Below are 18,473 nucleotides of genomic sequence, written 5' to 3' on the forward strand. Positions count from 1 at the left end.
CCCTTACAAAGCACCTACCGCTTTAGTTATTTTCAAGTAAGAGTTCAGTTTAAAGTTAAGAGTTATTTTCTGTATTAGAAACACCAGCTATTTTAAGACACGATAGGTCAAACAAAGGTCTTCTTAGGTGTGAATGCTTCGCCTATTTAAGTGAAACTTTTACATGTTACTTCAAGACCAAAAACGCAGAAGTCATGCAGTAATGTTATGCAAAATTTTGAAGAAAGTAGTTTTGTAAAAAAAAATCTTAATTCGCTGACTAACTATGACAAAGTTTTATGTTAATTTATGTTCATGTTGGAAAAAATATAATAAAAAAATTATATCGTTATAAATTGGCGGAATTCATAAAGATAGCTATAGAAACTCTAATTAATAATGTATCGACTATCGATACTATTCAACAACTATTTCTATATGAAATACCTATACATAACTGTATCTGAATTAGCTATAATATGACAATATAAATATAATCGCCTTGGGTGTAACTCCTGTAAGATTATATTTATTAAATTATTTAATTAATTAAAAAAGGCAATAATTCATGATTCCCAATTTTTATTTATTGCTTTGATTGACGAAACGAGCTTGCCGTAGAAAATGTTGTGTGCGCAGAAACACCATCCAACACCTTGAATTACAAAGTATGGTTTGTTATTCCACTGCACTCGCCATCTCATGAGATTTTAAATCTTATTATATCTAATAGCTACACTCGCCACAACGTCCTTCAAACCAGAACACAACAGTGTTCTGGTTTGAAGGACACGCAGCTGTTTGGCGACAGAAACAGACATAGCGGTCGTACCTACCCTGGTACACTCAAATTTACCCCTTTATACATTATAAATTTTTTATACTGAAAGTCATAGAATCATAAGATATACACAATATATACCGCGCGGCAGCTGTGCGTGCCGAGCGGCCGCGTCAGCACTCGGCGCCACCTACCACTGTACCGCCTAACACCGCGAACAAATATTCTAAGGTTTGCGCCTGCGTCACGGGCCATACGATTGCTTAATACTAGAACTTGGATATATTTATATGTAACCTGTCAGAATTCACTGAAATGGCTCATAAATGTATTGAAATAAATTGTTAAAATTAAATATGTATAACATCGCATTGGTTTCAACTGTTATGGTGTTATATGTATAAATAAATAAATAAATAAAAAAAAAAAAAACAATTCAATTCGATCAATAAATATAACAGAGCCTTATAGCGTGGTAGTTTTTTTTAGTTTATTTTATTACCTGAGATATGACATCGCCGTGAGCGGTGCGCACCTGGTACAGATACCGGTACTTGCGCTGCTTCATCTCGGCGCGCTGCTCGCGTGTGATCGGACGGGACTGCTGCGCCTTCAGACGACGCTTCTGTGCGCTTATGCCTAATAACAAATATAAATCAACAATCATTATGTACACGTCATTGTTTATTAATAATTCGTGTTGAGGTCTATGTAATTGTCTGTTTAACAAGGGGGTTAGATTTTGTAATAATTATGTAGTATATAATAAGGTTATATTCCCGTGACACACGTAATGTCATATTTTCCGGTAAACATTCCGCTGGTAAATGGGTTAATGTTAAAACTGTTTGTTTGGCACTAACTCTGTTCATGGTAAATGCCGGTGGCGGTGAGCGCGCACTGCGCCGTGAGCCCCACGATGGCGGCGGCGGGCCACGCGGCCAGCGTCAGCCACGACAGCCGGCACGGCGGCGGCACCGCCGGCTCCAACTTCGCGCGCTCCCACACCTGCCACGCACACATTTACTTTACTCCCATCAATTACTTGTTACAATATAAAGGACATCACTAAACGTAAATGTAAATGTCTATGGTCGATATGTCACCTGTAAGAAAAATATCTACTGTCTATGTTTTCTTTTCTCTCTTGTACCACCGGCCTGTGTAACACATTTTTGTACCTATATAATAAGTAATAAAAGACTAAACTTAAAGTACGCGCCTTTATTATCTTAACATTACTTGCGCCACGTTTGCCTCCCTAGACCAGCTCGGAGAACTAGTATTTTCGAGATTGTGATCGAGATTAATCCCTATTCCAATCTTAATAAAGGCAAATGTTTCTTGCGACTCGCCGAACTTCACCGGTCGGTGTCTGCCGATCCTAACTTATACGAGTTGGGGGATAGTCGTTAGGGAGGAAATATGTCCAACATGAATACACAGTACACAGACAAGATACATACATATAATCAGTATGCGGGCACGGTAAAATGACCCCACTGGACTTGATGGTAAGTAAAATGGGATCCAGATAAAGTATCGGCTGATGAGAGATGACCACGCCTCGCCAGTCCACACTTGTGCCGCCCTAAATGATACAGGATGTACCCAAACTGATCCAGGAACGCGACACACTTACGTGGGCCACTATGGCGAGCTTTGCACCAAATTATCTAGACATGGAGTAATGTATAAATGTGCAGTAGGGCGACTTTTCCATGCCCGTGAAAAAAAAACAATTAGTAGCACACATGTTAGATGCTGCACCTTATTGTTTTATTGCAATGTTATAATATGTAGTGCTATTGTGTACCTTATTACAAATTAATAAATAAACCTCAAGGTATAAAGAACTACCTAATCTGTTCACAAACTGTGGTCATTAACAGGAGATATTAAAACAAATTTGTAATTACAACAGCTCGCGAATGTAATATCACTGTTCTAGCTCAATAAATATATTCACAATCGTTGCATAGTCCATTACAAACATGCTGACAAGATCCAAGATCAAATGGCAATATGTAAAATACAGAAACCTAACACATATAACAAGTTGCATTCGGAATTTTCCATATGGAAGCGTTTGCAAACAGACAGGCCAGTATGTAAAACGACACGTTCCCATGTGTATTGTTTACATTGCACCTATATCATATGGATTCCCATATGATATAGGTGCAATGTAAACAATATATCGATATCACAAGTATTCTACTTGTGATATTGATATATGCACCGTGAGTTTATTGTCGTTTTGGAACCAAAATGTCGTTACTTAGAACAATTTGTAGGACCAAAAAAAAACATACTGACTATGACCAGGTCCCTCTGTGTTAACCTGACTCGTCATCTTCATTTGTTTACGTCATCTTGCGTTTCGTCATCAGAATCGACCTTCATAAATCATTTGTAATACTATGAGGTCATCAACAAATTTAAAATATTGCGGACAATTCTCCAAAATGCACGTATAAAAGGAAATACAAAATATATCTAAATACATACACCAACCATATCTACGAGTCATATTTTATGATAAGTGAATGATTTAATACTAAATTCAACTATTCGTAATCTTAAACACAGGAATTCACTTACACCTACGCAATACTTTTACGAACTGTGTTGGTACAAAATAATAAGAGAGTTTACTAATCAATAAATCAACATATCTATGTGTGGAATGCCTACATGGTCAATGTAATAGCTTAGCACTAAAATAAAAAGCTACGCAGTTCCAAATACTATGCAGAAATAATTCAAGAGAAATTAAAAACAAACAAGGCCTCGAATAAATCAACAAACGTACGCACAACATAGATTTATTTGAAATATTGAATTTAAAGCGCGCGTTACTATGAAGTTTGATACTGCTTAAGAGGCATGCATAACATTTTCGTACATTCGAATTTCACACAACGGCCCAGTGCAGTTAGGCCGTTTTTACGCCGTCCACGAGGGAAGCACTGCAAAATTTAACATGCAACAGCAAACCGAGGCGAATTGTAAATAAACAGTGCATCAAACTGACCCATTTAAGCATCATCATTCTTTCAAAGAAGTAGTCGAGCGAGGTCGCTATCACGGCGCCGCCGTACACGCTCGTGCCGAAGATAGTGAGCACTGCAAAAAACAAACACATTCATTATAATTAAATGAATAAATAATAATTATTATTATTTAATACAGATATAATACATTATGTTTGTCACGTTTGGTTTTATTACATTTTAAGGAAACATTAAAATCCTTTGCGCGTAACCCATAGTGGCATTATCCATTACAGCCGTTTTCAATAAACAAACCCAATCTCAATCTTTTATCCGATTCCGAGAACGAACCAATCAAAATAACTCATTTGTTAGCGTGTCAAAAATCTTTGCTCTGATTGGTAAATTTTTGAGATAGATTAAAAAAAGCCATTAGGATCGTTGATAGAACGATCCCAACTAGATAGGAATTTATCGCAAAGGCACATATTTATTAAAGGAAGTTAGTCTAACTTGTTCGGGTTCAAATAAACTATCGACAGCTACTTTATTCGGACAATATTCGAAAGTTTAAAAGTACTTAATTAGTCTGATATTCACATGATGTCGATCACAAATAGTATTATAGCAACAAGCAACATCAAAAATTGATTTTATTATTCATAGTTAATAATATTTCATACTGTCGCTCCTTGGGGCAATAAACTAAACCTTAGTGTGTCGTAGGGTCCTTAGCGAAATTATTAATTACCCTTAACCGATATTAAAATTTAGAGTCGATACTTCGAATGACTAGTCTTCGTCGCTGGAATTGAAAGGTTCAAAGAGACTTTAAAACCTGACCTTTACAGATATAACATCGTTCGTTACTGAGAGCAGTCGATAAACTGTAATAGCAACGTTTATTCACTTGCTATATTTAACACCGATCGATAAGGCCATTGCAGAGGGACACGATAAACAAACATAAAATATAAATGCCAGGAACAAACCTATTTCTTGGAACTCTGGAATAACTTTTTAGCAGAATATAATTTGCGCCTGGTTCAGCCTCTACATACCCCTTCGGGGATAAATGCGTGATGTGTATTCGTTGTTAATATAAAAAAAAAATATATAGTGATGATTTGATCAATGATTTTGAAATCGCATAACCAATATGGCATCAATAATATTCAGATGTCTGTCTTTACTACTTGTAAGGTAGCATTTAAGTCTAAAAGTATTGTACTACTCCAAATAATACTTAGTGTAGATATCGTTTCAATTTTTAAATATAATTTTATTAAAACACAACAACAAAAAGATTAGGTGTGACTCTGAATTTAATATTTTTAGTCCTTACCAAGATTATATGTTAAATACAGTATCACAATTAGCTATAATACATCTTAATATTATACGTAAACTAGCTTTTGATCGCGGCTTCGCCCGCGTGAAGAAGTTTTCAGGGATAATTTTATTTTCCGACTTACATGATATGTATCATTATATTATGACCAAATTACATAAAATCATTATAAATTGTACATGTGTTATTCTGATGATTAACCAATATTACTGTAAAGTTTCATCCAAATCCGTTCAGTAGTTCTTTTCGTGAAAGAGAACAAATATACATCCATCCTCACGAACTTTCGCATTTATAATATTAGTAGGATTATTTATAGATAAGATACTACAAAATAAAAACAAATTTGGCCCGCGTACGCTATTAAGCATTCCCATCACTACGTAACGGTAGGAATGAAAACAATTCTACACTTCAGTTAATTAACGAGCTTGTTTTACTCTGAACTGTAAAATCAATAGTGTTTCACTTTGTTCAAATAGGTAGAATACAGATTAAATACCGCTACAAACTGAGTCCGATTATCGTACGAATAATGTTGAAGTTGCATAGGCAAACACAAAGTCTCTTTATTATATAATGTGAACTGGCAGCATAATAGTATCTATTTGAATTTATTATATTTCGAATTAATAACAATGTACTGTGGTTACTAAGCGCTGTGTGCTAGCTTGTTACGGTTGTTTTCTAACGTGCAATATATTAGAAAAATATAAGTTCTTATTCATCCGAAAATCTAGTTAACTTTCACGCTTATTCTGCTGTGTAACTCTGCAACGGCATCTCGAAGCCAAAGAAATAATACTTCTAAAGTGAATAAGTTGATAAGGACGAAAAAAAAAAGAATTTAATTTCAAAAATGTTTTTTTGCTGTTGTTATTATTGCTTTGAATGATGAGCTTGCCGTTCGCTTGGTGGTTAGCGATACGACCGCGCGTAAACAGTAAAAACTCCATCCAACACCTTGAATTACAAAGTATTGTTTGGTATTCCAATGCGCTCGCTATCTTGAGACATGGGATAAGTTTTATTATGTCCAGTAGTTACACTGGCATGCCCTTCAAACCGGACCACGGCAGTGACTACACACTGCTGCTTGCCGGCAGAAATGGACCCTACTGAAACCTACCCAGGCGGGTATGCGCACATAAAAGACCTACCACCAATGTTATACTAAAGATGCTACGAAAATACAGATAGACAATGGACCAAGCGTTCATTATTAATCGCCGTTTGCAATAAACGATCCCAATCGATATTTTTGATCCATTGCGAAAATAGACCAATCGAAAGTTTTTTACACGCTTACACAAATTAGTTACTTTTATTAATTTATTCTCGAAATCGGATCGAAAATTAAGATTGAGATCGTTTATTAAAAACTGCCCATAGCCGTTAGGCGAACATGAATAGAAAAGTGTGAGAGAGATAGACCTAGCAGCCGGCCGTATGTCACTATTCGTAATTAGATTTCTTTTTACTGATAACGCATAATATCTTTCTGCAGATAAATCTTTATTGTAACGCCATTGGCCAGCCCGAGTCTTCTATAATAATTGTCGGTAAATATTTTTATGCAAACTTATGAGTAAAACTATTATAAATGACCGCACACACTCTCCTTTAATCCCCAAAGAGGTATGAATACGCGCAACTGGTGCTGTACTTTCGAACGTGTGTGTGATGTGATAAAGAGCAAATCTTTTGTTACATCAGGCACAAATTCCAGGCTCCGTGCTGACACTGAGTAGAAAAAGATTATAATATCACTTTGCCCGTCCCGGGGATCGAACCTGAGATCCCAGAACTGCTGTTGTATCGCAATCCAACTACGCCACCGGGGCAGTATATAAATTACATATCTCTTACAATCTATGTATCGCCTAAGCTTAGGCACGATAATTTTTATGCCAAAGGAGAAAAACTATAAAGCATCCCGAGAACATAGTCGAACACTGCAAAACGTTCAATGTACAGCTAAAACGATTACGACCGAACAGAAAACTACATAAGGTTCAAATTCATAATAATCGACGGCGCGGTCACTGCGGGTACGTGTTACGTGTGACCTATACCTGTACAATGGCCGCATATTTCATCCAGCTGGCGGCGTCCCAGCTGTCGCCGGGGTCACACAGAAACAGTTTTTACAACAGGTCGTTGCTGACAAGCTTTGATGTTGTTATTGAAGAAATTCGCGAAACATTTTGAAAAATCACGCTGGGGTTACACAAGCTTAATGCCAACCTTCAGGGCAACAAATGAGGCGTTATAACACTGCTTTAATTCTAAATGAAATAAGCCGCCATAATTGTGTGGACTGGCGAGAGATTAATATCTCTCGTCACTCAACACTCTATCTTGAACCCCTTTTACTTACTATTTGTTGCAGTGAGATTACTTTAAAAAGTAATCTTATATGAAATCGATGGGAGAAAAGTAAAAATAACATCTACCAAGTCGAATTTTTACAGGAGAGTAGATCTACTGATATAATTGTGGCCATTTTGAAAGTTATGCACTTTTTTTATAATACATTTAAATAACCTTTATTGACTGCATGCATTGGTTTCTATTAAGAATAATTTATAAGCGGAGATCTGACAGACGACGTCTTATACACCGAAGCAAGGATGTTATGTATATGAAATTTCGGATGTGGATACGGATATGGATATAGGAATAAAATTATATTGGTTTCGGATACGGTTACGGATATGAAATTATTTCGGATTATCCGTTAGTTTCGGATAGTTTCGGTTACGGATATTAGATTAAAGTAAAATAAAAATAGTACGTTACACAGTAGAGCCTCGATTATTAACTATCGTTCGTCTTCATCGGCGATTACTAATTATAAAAAAATATAAAAATAAATAATCGATGAACTACTTGGGGGAATGGGTGTTCAAAAAACCCTGTTTTGATTTGAGATGAAGTTTCAATGAATTAGTGCCACCTCCTCGCCGTGAAAAGTTTTTATCACACTGTTTTCATTTTGAAAAATTTACATTCACTTGATCAATAATGTCCAAATTAAACTCGACTTTGGACGCATTTTGTCTTTATAAATCAATTTAGTACATAACATAACACTTTTCCTTTACTTTATTAAATTAAGTACCTGCCCATACATAAAAAAATGACTATTTATGAAATAGGTTATTTTATGACTAAAAATAACATACAAACTATGCAAGATTCACGTGGCGCGCGAGCGGTAAAACAAAAATCTGTTGTAACATATTATCCGTAACTTATCCAAAACTTTTGTAGCGGATACGATTACACACGGTTACATATTACATATTTTTATTTCGGATATCCGACAGTTTCGGTTACAGTTACGGAGCTTCATAACATCCCTGCACCGAAGTTTTTCAGAGTAAAAAATGCATCTACATTATTTCAGTAAAACAATAATATTGCTATAAAACCTGTTCTCCAATTTAGAAATGTACCTTACATACGAGATTGTGATAAGTAACTAATGACTTTATTGACGATTTAATCATTTGTCAAAGCTCCAATGTAAGGCCGGATTGTGATCCAAATTTCCATTTTCACTGCAATGATTTTAAAATAATTACTTCATTAATGACTTCATTTACGTGGCTACATTTTTTTAACTTTTTTGAAGTGTTAAATAATTTTAATTGTTATTTAAATAGGGTTGATAAAAGCTCACTTTTGTAGAAAAAAAAAGCAGTCGTTTAGCAACAATTTCGAAGTCCTATTAAGCACAAAATTTGAGAAGCCGTCAAATATAATCTGAATGGACCAATGTTACAACAGTAAGACAATCGTTATTTTACTTGAATTGAAAGTTGAAACGATAACCTATTCATCTTTGTTAACAATGATCAAGTTTTTACATAGTTAAGTTATTACACAATGTTCCAGAAAGTTCACTTAACGAATAGCAGTTCCCTGCAGTGGTAGTGGAAATCTATATAACTTTCATATTGACCATAAAAATATTGACACGTGGTGGCGAACCATTTTAAACTTTAAACCACACAGTAAAAAAAAATTTCTTCTATACATTCAATAAGTTTATATGTAAGCGCGTTGTGAAAAACTAGTTTCGATGCAATTTTTTTTAGGTTAAGGAACACTCCGTTACACGTTAAAAAAAATCAACATATACTAGTGATGTAAATTAACCGAATAATACATTTCAATGTATTTGTGTCACCCAAACATTTACTCAATAAATTCAAAACGTCTAGTTTCGACATAAATATCAATACCCGGCGGACTAGTTGCACAATCAGCCGTAATCGGAGCGCATCACGTTATCGTGACAATAAACTGATAAGATCGACTTACCTTTCTTCCAATAGAGGTTGACGACTGCGAAGAATATGCCGGAACAGAGCAGCACCACTACGCATAGCCAATACTGCAACAATATAGAATGCGCTTATTGCAGTTCTACTGTTGTAGCCTGCTGGTTGATTAACCAGCATGAACGACCCTCGGAATTTTTAAAAATATTGTTATTAGGATGGAACTGAACACCCGTGGCACTTCATATTTCTTTTCCTATGGGAACGACAAGTTGGCCCTTCTGTTACCCCATGATAAGTATGGTCCAAATGGGTTGTCGACAAACAAGAGATTGTTACACCTCGCCAGTCAACAATGATGATCCCGACGCATTTACGTGCGTCACTATAGCGGGATACAACTTATGTACAGTTATTGCTTTCCGATACGAATATCCTCGATCACACGTTTATTGTGGAAGATTTGTTGTTTTTGTGTGAGATGTCCTTTCCTGTCCATTATATATAATTTTATGTTAGACGTCAAAAAATCCTTGATATTACAGTCACAGACTGCCAATATCCGGATATTTATGGATATTGTTGCCTTATTTTCGTCAAGCGGATAGTGTCACGGTTAAAAGCTAGCTTCAACACTAGATTCAAACGATAATATCAATACGAATAAAATCTGTATGTATAATTGTTCCAGATAAACTGCAGCTAAAAACCTGCCGTGAATAGACTATAGACTAATTCAACTTCAGAGAAAGCGATGCACAATGTATTTCATATGCTTTGTTTGCGGCTAATTTAGTACAAAAGGCGACTCAGCCTTTGGTAATTGGACTCGATCGGCAGCGATTCAAAAGCAAACTACGGTAACCAGCTAAACTGTTTGACCGGTGTATTTGCGGCATTATTGTTAAGCTGCTTTCATACTTGTCGGTCAAAGCAGCACAGCGGCTCAGCATTGCACGACTATCTTGACAACTATGTCCTAATGTCGACGTTCAAATGTGTAAGGCCTTTAATAGGGCTTACCGTTCCGCGTTTTAGTCTCATTTAAATTTTGACACGCTATTAAATCAATTACTTGAAACCCAAATAATTTTTAATAAATTAAATTGTATATTTTGCAACATCGCTAATATGAAATTTAAATAACTTAATATACTTAAACAATATTTTTATATTTTTACAAATAAATTTTATAGAAAATTGAAAAATTGTTTTAACATCTAATTCGGTTTATTGATTAACGTATTGAGACGTTTAGTTCTTCTTGTAATGCAATACAAACGATGTTTCATTGGCATAGTTAAGACCATAACGAGTTCCTAAAATTCGAATGCTCGGACAATTTTCATTCGATAACGATATTCACGTGTCTGTATGTTTGGAGCTCAAACACACTAAAACTGCGATAAGCTGCTGAGGGGTTGGGACAGACTACATGATGCTGCAGCATCAGCTCAAGGTTGCCATGTCTTGGAAATACCACCGAAGTAATAAAACGCCAAAATTTCAAATCAATTGGACCGGTGAAAGTAGGAAATGAGTTGATAGTCTACAAACACTTTAACAGATTTTATAGCTAATTTGCTAACAGAAATTGTAGCTTAAACCATGTCGATCACAAAAGCTTCCAAACAAAAAAAACGTATCAAAATCAGTGCATTTGTATGGGAGCTACAATGATACACACGTTAAACTCATAACACCCTTCTTTTTGGATTGGTTAAACAACATAATTACAATTTAACTTATTATTTCCATTCATAAAACGCATTAACTATTAAGCGAATAAGTTCATTCAAGTATGCGGCTAACATACAGCTTAAGCGACCTTGGGACAAGTTTCTCTAGTTCGAATGATATTTCTGAAGTCAGGTGAGCCACTTGCCGAAGTTTGGCGGGCGCCGGGTGTCCCTCGTGCTGTCGACGCCAGCGGTCAGTCAAATTGTTGAGCAATGTTTACATTTAACATGGCCTTGTTTTATTACTTCTTATGTTTACGCGAATGTTAGACATTGGAATAAAATTATTGTTCTGGTTTTATCGCGGTTCTTTGTATATTATAATTTTCTCTGGACGCTACGAAGACAGACTTCGTGGTCGCGGGGGGAACTGAGGTGTTGTTCTTCAAAAATCATAGATACAATATCTACCTACATTTTACAATAAATTTAAATTTTGTATCCGTTGGCGGTCCGATCTACGCCGAATATTGCTTCAATGCTCACTTTTCTGGGCGACGTTATTGGATACTGTTTACGGGAAGTAATGAGTTTTATCTCTTACGTCATTCAATAATTATTAAAAACTCGTGAAAAGTGTTTCCTCTACTAACAGTTGATTAAAACACACGCTATGTGAATATTTAACACAGTTTCTGTGCAAATTAAACAATAGTCATCCATGTTAAAAAATGTCATGGCACTTCACTTTGGCCTATTTTATAATTTGTCTGAAGTATACGTACCTACTAAGGGAGCATAGACTGCCCGGTACTTAATAAAATTATCTTACTCGCTCCTTTTATTGCGCACTTAGCCGATATCAATGGAAATTCGCAATAGCAAGTTTGATTAATACTGTTTATTTTAGTAATGACAATGAGAATATAATCTATTTTTAAATGAAATTTGGAAAAAAAAACTTATTTTGTTTTTTGTAGATTTCATTAAAAATATTCAACATAAACTTGTGGTTTTCATAAAATCACGTGCGGTTACTCAGCAGGCAAAAAATCGCAATAATGATAACATATAATACTAAAAAGTTTCAGCCGGTTGCAAATGCACCGCGCGCCGGCGGCATCTCATCACGACCCTTCACATCGATCAATTACTATCGTGGGAAAACAAATGGATATACCTTTTTATATTTCACTAACATTATTATGGAGAATATCGGATTCATATGGACGATTTCGTCGTAAGTTATTAAAGAAGAAATGTTGATGCCTTTATATTGAAGTAGGTACACAATATATTCTAAAATATTTGATAAAGCTGAAAAGTCTATTTTTTGTTTATTGAAACGCGATACTGTGTAACTACTGGTTTAATTCTGAAAAATCGTTCAGTAACAGGAAACTCCGTTATTAAATCTAGAGGCTGCATATTTCCAGGAACAGACATTAATGGGGCCGGAGCAGCAAACAAAAACTAATTTAATATAACCAAATTATGGATGTTTAGTTGGGCTTCGTGTTTTTATAACACACTGTGTATAATATATATTACCTATCTAGGTTTCAGACTGGAAAACCGATAGATATTAAAAGTGCAAAACCGAGAACTCAGGTACTCTAAATAGATACAAAAAGTACCGCACGGAAACCATTCCTAAAACACATTATAAAAATAACATTGCACTTTTTAATTTACACTCCTTTTAAAAAGCGTTTAACTTATTCATATTCATATCAGTGATTTCGGATTAAGATAGCAAATTTAAAAGAGGTTGCCACCACAAAGTCATCCGTTTCACCACAACATGTCACAACAAAGCATCCGCATCGGGCCAGGGGTGAAGCCACTAAGCACACAAATCATTCAACAAGTGAGTAATAACAGACGTCACGAAGATTGCGCAAAGCGTTGCCGTGTGACACACAAAGTGGATATGTCATTCGCAAATTGCATCAATATTTTAACACGTGATATCTCACAAGCCATATAAAACATCATTCGCTTTAGAAATTATGTAAGCTAGCTCACTAAATGAAATTCATTCAGTGTAAGAATGTTTAAGAATTATAATAAAACTTTCAAATAGTTCTATGATCGGATTCAACACACGGTGTCCTAATTTAATTCTGTTGTGCACCGTTGTGGAATCATTGAATTACGTACCTGCAGGTGAACTAATTTATTATTTTATTTATACCTGTAATAAACGCTTTCATGGAAACCGATATTAGCCGGTAACGTCATTATTGTTTAGAGCAAAATCTTAAGTAATTAATTGATCGACGTCAGACGTTATGAGCAATAATAGCGCTCGGCGTCGGTTGTTATACAGCTATATTCCGCATCAATCACGCTAGCCCGCGTAGGAAGTACTATCTCAATTGAACGTAAAAAGGTTCATACTTTAATGGACTCGTCGCATCGGATGCACGAGCGATTTAAAATATTGCCATATTGTACACAAGGAGAAAGAGAGAAGAAAACACTTTAAAATGTTTACTGAAATACGGCTCACACAAATGTTACCGTGCGCTTGAGTAAAAAAAAAACATTTTATCCAGTGCACACGGTCAAATCAAATAAAGCGAGGAACGCTGCACGAATGGGAAAATACAGGAACCATTTCAAATATTCTTTGTTTCCTACTTCCGACAATAGTCTCTCGCTCACTCAAGACGAACGAGAAAGTACAAATAGAATGAAAAGCGAAAGACAGTGACGTCATATTACAAACGAAACAAACTGTATAAGGTCTATTCACACCGGCAGATAGCTACATTTATGCGGGGACGCATACCACGCCAATCATCGCATGCATAGTTACCAACAGGCATGTTTATAATGGATATGGTGCACGTGAAGAGCGCCGGAGCGTACAATTGGGGTCACTATTATATTGTTAGTGCCAGAGCACGGCTCCTCGATGCACCCTATTCAATTTGCTGAACGTTAAGTACATAGATGGGTCTGCATGAGACAGCCATTATTTATGTTTGACGGTCCCAGGGTATTTTACGCAGCCTAATCAAATTTTAGATAATATATATACCCCTACAAACAGCACACCATTACCGGTTTACAACGCTTCAATAATTAACTGACCGAAATACTATTCAATGGCGGTCATTGTGTATGTTACCAAGCTCCAGACTAGTCTTTTTTTGCCTTGTTAATAAAGAGTCCATAAATAATATTCAACCGGTATGTGCATCAAATCTTCAAATGTATGAGCGTTATTGATGATTTACAAAGAGAATTTTCCCCAAAAAGTATTACCGGGACACGATATTATATAGCATTATATTTTAGCATTCGGAAAATATTGAAACAGAACCTGGTATCTTCTTATATCAAACGCCCATTGTATATTATACATAATATTTCATTTATTTTTCAGATTTCCGCAAATACATCTGATTGGTTTAAATTATAATATTTTTACAAAAATATTTAATTCCTTAATACAATAAAGTACTCACGGTTGTCGGACGACTGTCAAGGAAATGGTCGTATACAGCGAGACCCGCTATGGCCAGAAGTAAGCCCGTGTGGAAGCCGGTCATGAAGAGGCCAACGTACTGTATCAACATGGTGATCAGGCCGAACAGCAATCCCGCACACAGTGCCACACCTAGACAAATACAAATTAATTAAACACGAATCATCATAATATTACACATTTAACATACGACGTCCTCGGTGTTGATTCTTTAATATTTAATTATTATAGTTATCCAACATAAGCGTATGTATTAGCTTGGGTTGGTTTTAAAAAATATAAAGTCACATTCTCAGTCTAATTGTATAAAATATTTTGAAAGCAAAATAAAGGCAAACAAAACAATTAGGTCCTTTTTATTCCCCGTTTGTTTTCTCGTATAATGCCAATATTAAAATATTGTGTAATTTAATATTGTTCTTTGACTTCCCGTTGCATCGCGCAGGAGCTTTGAGTTAGTCGTTGGAATTTTATGGAGCTGATATTGCTGAATGGCTGAAAAATAATATTACCTTCCTGAAATTCTTTCATAAGCTACTTTATACTAAATACGAAGGTCTCCATTATGCAAAACTTCAACAAAAGTAATGAGCTTAGTTAAACGTTAATTATAAAATTTCTAAAATAATGTAAAAACATCTGTCGCGTAGCGGTTTTTAAGATGGCGTGTTTTTAATCGTATGTGATTTTTTTTTGGTTTGCTCTCAAGCTCAGTGTGTTCTTATTTTGTTATCTAAGCCGCTTAGTCAAAATTAAAACAAAGCCGAGCCGTCGTTATAAGCCAGTAGAGTAATTATGAGCACCTAAGAATAGTTTTCGTAGGCTGAAACTTTTCACACAAGAGGGCCGTGATGTTACTTAGGACAATAAAAAAAAACAGTTGAATTGGGTACCTCCTCCTTTTTTTTGAAGTCGGTTAAAAGATACAAAAGAAATACTAAAACAAAATAATTAACTATCTCTTAGTGCGCCATTTTCTTCACATCACAGAAATTTTGTGTGCTGTAGCAACTGGCCAAAACTAAAATCACTACATAAATGCACATTTCACATTGAATGCTCGGAAATGTTGAAAGCAAATTTTTTAAACTAACCGCCCACGTGGCTCACGTAAATATGTCACATTCTGGGATCAGCCTATGTATATCCGGTTCCAACAGGCCGGCATAATTGTGTCCACTACCGAGGGGTAATCAATAATTATATCTCGTCAGTCGACATTCTATCGGACCACACTCCACTTGCCTTCTGGTGCAGTGAAGTCATTTTACCGTACACGAACAAAAAAAACTACAACAGATGTCTTTCTTGAGATGGAGTCACCGTTAAACATTAAAATAGGTAACATTAAAATAGAATTGCATCTACGTTCTGAAATATTGAAAAAGCTTGTGAATTTCACAAACGGTTATTCAACACTATTTTCATCTAGAAATAACTATTTACATATTGAGCGGCGATAGCCTAGTTGGTTATGGAACGGACTACGGAGACGAATGACCGCAGGTTCAAATCCCAAGGGCACACATCTCTGTCTTACAAAAAAAAGTGTGTATTTTTTGTGAATTATCGCTTGCTTTAACGGTGAAGCAAAACGTGAGGAAACCTGCATACCTGAGAAATTCTCTATTAAGAATTTTCGAGGGTGTGTGAAGTCTACCAATCCGCACTAGGACAGCATGGTGGACTAAGGGCTAATCCCTCTCAGTAGAGGAGGCCCGTGCCCAACAGTGGGACAGTAGATAAGAACAGGGCTGATATATATATATATATATATATATATATATATATATATATATATATATATATATATATATATATATATATATATATATATATATATATATATATATATATATATATTATATATTCCATGCCCTGGAACTTTGTGGATATTTACTTGCCTCCAAAATTTAGTAATTCTCGTTAGTTGGTGCCGTGTATAGATTTTCATTTGCACTCGACAGTACTAAAATGTCTTTGATATTACTGATATTCTGTTTCACTCGGAACTCGGGCACGTCGAATGAAACGCAGCCTCAGCTCCGTTTCGAAGTTTCAAAGGATGATTACCTACTTTAGTTTGCAATGTAATATTTTATGAATAATATAATATACTATAAATGTAAAATCTATGTAATACCATTTGAATATACCCACGTATTTATCGAACATAAAAGAGAAGTTTGAATAGATATTGTACTATAAAATATTCTGACAATATAAAAGATGATAAGGCTGTGTGTCAAGGACCACTGGATATGGCATTGATTAAACAAGATTTACCGCAGACTGACTTTTGCAAAGTGTTTATTTCATTGTTTAAGGTGGTAGCTCAAGGTCCATTTTCATACATTTTGTTTCGGCTTTAATCTGGGTAACTAAACAAGTATTGGCAAGTAAAGAATTTAAATTCACGTCTAGTTAGTGATTAGTTCTCGCAGTTGAAAGAAAAATGTAAAATAATTAATAATCATGGATATTTCGGCCTTTAAAATTTAATATGACGAAATTTTAAAGGCAGAAATATCCATGATTATTAATTATTTTTACATTTTTCTTCAACTGCGAGAACTAATCACTAACTAGACGTGAATTTAAATTCTTTACTTGCCAATACTTGTTTAGTTACCCAGATTAAAGCCGAAACAAAATGTATGAAAATGGACCTTGAGCTACCACCTTAAAAGAATTAAAGTTCTGTTAGCGCACCCGTATGTTATTAGGTGAGCCAGAAAGATTTAAAGGAAGTTAATTTGTCAGTCGTGGTTGGTGGACCATTATATACCGTTTTTTAAGGACACGAAGCCGCGGGTAAAACCTAGTAAAAAATATTCAGAACAAATCAAATTATATATATAACAACTTTCCCTAAACTTTTATTTCATCGTACTTAAATCACACGCGTGAAAGTTAAAAAAATATTTGAATAACTAAAAAAACTATATCGACGAAAAATGCCCAACGATAAATGCTTTAAAGTTTAATGGAGATTCTTTAACTAAACTTGCTTGTGCATCCATTGCAAAAGAAAAATAATGTTGATGAAAATCGAAGTTAATCGGATAGCTGTGGCAGTTCCTAACCTTATTGGACACAAATTGAGTTTAGTCGGCACGGTCAGTAGGTGCAAATTGCATTGCGGATGTTTCATGTGAATTTTACACGTACATTTTGACAAGAATATTTAGCGTAACACTGTATTTCTCGTGCTAGAGAAACTGATGAAGTAATAAGCAGTTTAAGCTATACATACAATATTATATTTATTCTCTCGCAAGCGTCCGTCCGTAATAGGCATAAATTTAATCAAAGCGTCGATGCTAACGGCAATTTATGTACATACAGTAACAATAGCCCGTACCACATAACACGTGTGATCGAGTTATTGCTATTGCCAGGAAACGTGACATGTGCTACGCACTGTAATGTGATCGGTATACGAGTATATGTAACCATAAGTACATCAATATGTGTAAATAAAATCATCACAGAAAAATAACTACGAATTATATTCCTACTACATCAAAAACATATTGTGTTAAAATTACTTACCCACATTCCCGTACGGCGGCATCAGATATTCCTGCAGGCATATGAGATACACGATCGCCGAGCCAAACGTGAAGCCCGTCAGAAACATGCTCGCTTTGAAACACCTGTAGCCTGCAAATATAACTTTGTTCTAAACAATGTTCGAATCGCGATACACAAAACTATTTACAATTTTTTATTGAAATATTTGAATGTGTTCAAAACGTTCATATCACGCATCACAATTGGAAGCGCTGTTGATTGAACACTATTGGCTTCATCGCACCACTTTGGCGTGTAATTTATCAAGTCCTAACAATACAGCAGGCACTCCTGGACAATTAATTTTTAATTCCAAAACA

General features: G+C 35.4%; 1 protein-coding gene across 3 annotated transcripts in view; it reads right to left on the bottom strand.

Moving 5' to 3' along the window:
- LOC115446051 (transmembrane protein 198) overlaps window positions 1-18,473 on the bottom strand; it is a 35,961-nt gene that overhangs the window by 8,130 nt on the left and 9,358 nt on the right. For all 3 annotated transcript variants that reach the window (XM_037443925.1, XM_037443927.1, XM_037443926.1), the window contains exons 3-8: window positions 18,133-18,243; window positions 14,558-14,709; window positions 9,440-9,512; window positions 3,798-3,889; window positions 1,624-1,768; window positions 1,263-1,399 (exon numbers count right to left, since the gene is read on the bottom strand). In XM_037443925.1, the coding sequence (XP_037299822.1) occupies window positions 1,263-1,399; window positions 1,624-1,768; window positions 3,798-3,889; window positions 9,440-9,512; window positions 14,558-14,709; window positions 18,133-18,243 (710 nt within the window). The remainder of the gene's footprint in view (window positions 1-1,262; window positions 1,400-1,623; window positions 1,769-3,797; window positions 3,890-9,439; window positions 9,513-14,557; window positions 14,710-18,132; window positions 18,244-18,473) is intronic.

This window comes from Manduca sexta, chromosome 27 (genome assembly GCF_014839805.1).
Source record: "Manduca sexta isolate Smith_Timp_Sample1 chromosome 27, JHU_Msex_v1.0, whole genome shotgun sequence".
In the NCBI taxonomy this organism is placed as follows: domain Eukaryota; kingdom Metazoa; phylum Arthropoda; class Insecta; order Lepidoptera; family Sphingidae; genus Manduca; species Manduca sexta.